Consider the following 4206-nt stretch of genomic DNA (forward strand, 5'->3'; position numbering starts at 1 on the left):
GATTACACAATTACATGTTAAGCTTATAAAGCTTGAACAGATGAACAGTTTTTAAATACCCAAAACTGATTTTTAGTGAAACAAACCAAAAATTAATAAATATTTTTGAAAAGTTTTTTTTTCTCATATTTAACAGGAAACCATTGTTGGAAGGAAAATGACCAGCTTTGCACCAATTTCTAGCCATCACGTACTGAGGTATAATATAACGACGTTTATACACACATTTATCAATTTTCTGAAAGCTCCATTGATTGTCAGATTGTACATTGTATTTTCCCAATGTTGTCAAACTTTTTTTTTTTTTCAATTCTTTCTTTCTAAGTTTCCTGCAAACTCAGAGTCTCCAGTGGGGACGTTGAAGAACACTGCTGGAACTCTTCTCATATATAAAACAGCATGTACATTCAAGCTCCATGTATTGGTGTATCTTTTTAACACCATAGTTTATTAAAACAGGCTTGAGATAAAATTCTTCGATTTATAAGGGAAGGGTTTTTTTTCTCTTTTCTGGCCTTCTTGCATTATATTACACTTGGGCAGTGTTTCTCCAAGAGAGATTTGGCGTTGCCTGTAAGTCTGGCTGGGCAACATGGTATCGCAAACAGAACCAGCACGCTGCCTACCTTCGGGCTGCCTGGCCAGCAGCAGGATGCCTTGCGATGCTGAGGAGTTAGTGAGTTTGTGGCTGCCACCAGGAAGGCTCAGTGACACACGCCCCAGGATCCAAATTCACCCAACTCTTGGTTGTCCTATCCTGGTCTCCAACCTCCAACCTCTTCTGTCTCTCCCTCCCTCCTTCCTTCTCTCCTATCCATCTCTCTCTCTCTCTCTCTCTCTCTCTCACACACACACACACACACACACACACACACACACATATACACACACACACTAGTGTTCATCAGGGCCACTGCTGGTCAACTCGGGGGAACTGACACAGGGCAGCCCTCCCTTCCAGCAGCAGCAGCAGCACTGGGATTCGGAACCAAGCACGGAAAACCTACCAGGGGTGGAGGCAGGGGCTCTGGCTAGCGCCCTAATCCACTCTGCTCCAACTCCTCTGTCCCTGTCCTCCCCCAGGGAAGGTGCGTCTCCCGGGTCCCCGGGTGCGGGGAAGGTGGGTGAGCACATGGAGCACCTGCAGCACCAGGAGGCTCTCTGAAATGACTGGTGCTCCTAGGTGACCAGAGACTTCGAGACGGCCTAAGTCTGGTACCAGGGCCACCCTTTCTCTCCCAATGGCCGTGGGGTCCAAAGATGACCTTCTGGGTAGATACAAACCAGGAGAGTGGCTTACATGTACCTGGAGGCTGCTGCTTCTCTCTGCATGTGGGGGCAGCTGCCCAAACTGGGGGGGGGGGTGCAGGGTGAGGAGCAAGAGTGAGTGGGGTGGGAGTGTGAGTTGGGTAGGGAGCAAACCCAAACCCATCCTGTGAGTGTGGGTGGTAGGCACTGCTGCCGTGGCCACCTGAGGCTCCTGGTCCTAGGAGGAGGTCAGTAAGGGCCAGGGGAGGACCAGGATAGGAGCTGCTGCCCCCTGGCCTCTGGCAGCCCTCCTCCCTCCTCACCACCACTAGGAAGTCCCTCTTACACCTGGCCCAGTCCCAGTAGTCCCAGATCCCCCTCGACCACACTCTGGTCAGGGTGAAGAGAAGCCATCCGGCCCTCGGGGCTGCCATTCACCCCCACTCCCCACCTCCCTGGAGCACCCAGGGAAGATCCAGAGCCTCCAGGTGGCCCAGGCTGGCCTGGAGGAGGAAAGGGGCCGCAGGTAGCACCCCGGCTGCCCTCCCACAAGTACCTAGAAGTCTCTTGGGAGTGGGCCAGGCTCCCCTCGACAAAGCGGGGGCTGGGTGCCAGCCTGTCACCCCTGGACAGCGAGGCTCCGGGTCAGAGCACAGGCTGGAGGCCCGACAGCTGGAGCAGCGCCCCTCGGAAGGGTCACCTGCGGGAGGCACGACAGGTGCCCGCCCCGCCCATCTGCGCTCCCCAGGCGGCCCGGCCCCGGCCCCGACTCCGCAGGCGCCACGCGGGCGGGAACCGGGCTGGAGCTCAGGTCCTCCGGACGACCCTGGGCCAGCCCCGCGTCCGCTCAGACTTCGGTCCCCTCCCGACTGTAGACCAAGGGGCCCAGGCGGAAGCCGGCGGCCGCTGCCTGCGGGCCGGCGCCGAGGCCGGGTGCGGGGCCGGGGGCCGGGGGTCTCCCGAAGGAGAAGTCTCCGGCCAGGCCGGCGGGGAAGCTGCCGAGGCCGCCAGCCAGGGCCCCCATGGCCGAGGCGAAGCTGGAGAAGCAGGCGGCGTCGGGCGGGGACGGCGGGGCCCGCGGGTCCGGGGAGGGGGCGCCCAGGGGCTGCAGCTCGGGCGCCCTGGCTCCCCCGGGGCTCCGCGCTCCCGACCCGGCGGCGCCCACCTCTCCTCTCCTCTTCCTCTTCCGTCGGAAATTCCCGTTGTCGAACATCTTCTCGCAGTTGGGGTCTAGGGTCCAGTAGTTGCCTTTACCTGCGCAGGTAAAGAGAGGGCGCAGCTCAGAGCAGGTGCGGTCTGAGCGCCCCTGGTGTGCACGCCGCGAACGCAGGTCAACCTCGAGAAGATCCCCCGCGCTCCCTCCATCCGTCCTCGCCCCCCACCTCGTCCCCCACGCCTCGAGGTCTGTGCCTGGGACTGGGACGAACAGCGACATCCCAGAAAGGCCGGGAAGGGCGCCCACCGAGGCATCCCGAGCCCCTCTAAGTTCAAGGCCAAGGAGAAAGCAGCCCCCGGGGTGCAGAGCCAGCTGGGCCTCTGCGTCGTGTCCCGCGCTTCCCCGAGCGGCATCTCCTCGGCCTTACTTACCACTTTTTTAAAAATAAAGATTGTATTATTTATTTACTCATGAAAGACAGACAGAGAGAGGCAGAGACACAGGCAGAGGGAGAAGCAGGCTCCATGCAGGGAGCCCGACGCGGGACTCGATCCAGGGTCTCCAGGATCAGGCCCTGGGTTGCAGGCGGCGCTAAACCGCGGAGCCACCCGGGCTGCCCCCTTACTTCCCAATTCTGGGGTGGGCACCGTCCTCCCCGTTTTACAGCAAAGGACCCCGAAACCCGGAGACGCGCCCCCCAAGGCCGCCCCGCTGACCAGCGATCCAGCTCGTCCTCCGCGGGAGCGCACAGGGGGTTCGAGACTCACAGAGCGCCAGGCCCGAAGTCGGGGCCCGCGCGACCCGGGGGTCGTCTAGGAGCCTGTCTGCCCCCCCCCCCGCCCCGCTCCTCCCCAGCTGGGCCGTGCAGCTGGGATGCCCCGGGCCCCCCCATGCTCGCGCGCCAGCAGCAGCCGCGCTGCGGGAGTCCGCGGGGTGCAGCCCCGGCCGTCGGGGGCGCGCCCTCTTTCACCTGGGTCGTCCTCCTCGCGGGGCACCTTCTTGAAGCAGTCGTTGAGCGACAGGTTGTGGCGGATGGAGTTCTGCCAGCCGGCCTTGCTGCGCTTGTAGAAGGGGAAGTTGCCGGCCACGTACTGGTAGATCTGGCTGAGCGTCAGCCTGCGCCGCGGCGCGCTCTGGATGGCCATGGCGATGAGCGCCGAGTACGAGTAGGGCGGCCGCACCAGGCGCAGCAGCTCCTGCGGGCCCGACAGGCTCAGCCACGCCAGGTCGGCGCCCGCCAGGCCGCCCGGGGAGCCGAGGAGCGCGCCCGGGGCCGCGTAGCCAGGGCCGGCGAGGGGCGGCGCCCCCGGGCAGGGCGCGCAGGGCGCGGGGCCCAGAGCGGGCGCGTCCAGCCACAGGCGCTGCGCCCCGCCGGGGGCGCCCAGGTCCCCGCACGCGTAGGGCGCCGGGGGCGCGGCGGCCCGGGCCTGGCTGTGCGCGCCGGGGCAGACCCCGGAGCCGTCGCAGTACGAGGCCATGTCCAGCCGGTCCCGGGCCGGGCCCGGAGGCTCCGCGCCGAAGCTCATGCGCGCCCCGTCCAGCCCCGCCGCCGGCAGCTCCCGGGCCCCGCCCTCCGCCCTTTAAATGCGGTCGGGGCCCTCGCCCCGGTGCCCGCGGTGACGAGCCCCCTCCCCCCGACTGCGAGGCCCCGAGTGCCGTCTGGATCCCCGCCCCAGGGTCCGCTTTCCGCCCCGCCCCGGCCCCGGCGCACTCCGGAGACGCCGCCCCGGGGATTCCAGCCCCTCGATGCGTCCTGCGCCCTGGACTGGCGTCCGGGGGAATCTCACCGGTCCCGGCCTCAT

At 64.0% G+C, this 4206-nt stretch overlaps 1 protein-coding gene across 1 annotated transcript; it reads right to left on the bottom strand.

The window, feature by feature from the left end:
• Window positions 1-1002: 1002 nt before the first annotated feature.
• FOXI2 (forkhead box I2) lies at window positions 1003-3930 on the bottom strand. The gene is made up of 2 exons (XM_041730660.1): window positions 3375-3930; window positions 1003-2502 (listed from the first exon to the last, which is right to left on the bottom strand). Exons 1-2 carry the CDS (start codon window positions 3928-3930, stop codon window positions 2096-2098), a joined length of 963 nt encoding a protein of 320 aa, XP_041586594.1. The 3' UTR covers window positions 1003-2095.
• Between the last annotated feature and the right edge of the window lie 276 nt (window positions 3931-4206).

The sequence above is a fragment of the Vulpes lagopus genome, chromosome 2 (assembly GCF_018345385.1).
Source record: "Vulpes lagopus strain Blue_001 chromosome 2, ASM1834538v1, whole genome shotgun sequence".
NCBI lineage: Eukaryota > Metazoa > Chordata > Mammalia > Carnivora > Canidae > Vulpes > Vulpes lagopus.

What these genes read in the sequence shown, in the direction of transcription:
- FOXI2 (XM_041730660.1), bottom strand. Translation starts at nt 3,930, where the DNA reads ATGAGCTTCGGCGCGGAGCCTCCGGGCCCGGCCCGGGACCGGCTGGAC. An exon ending in CCGCGAGGAGGACGACCCAG is followed by an intron (nt 2,503 to 3,374) that starts GTGAAAGAGGGC and finishes TTACCTGCGCAG; the next exon opens with GTAAAGGCAACTACTGGACC.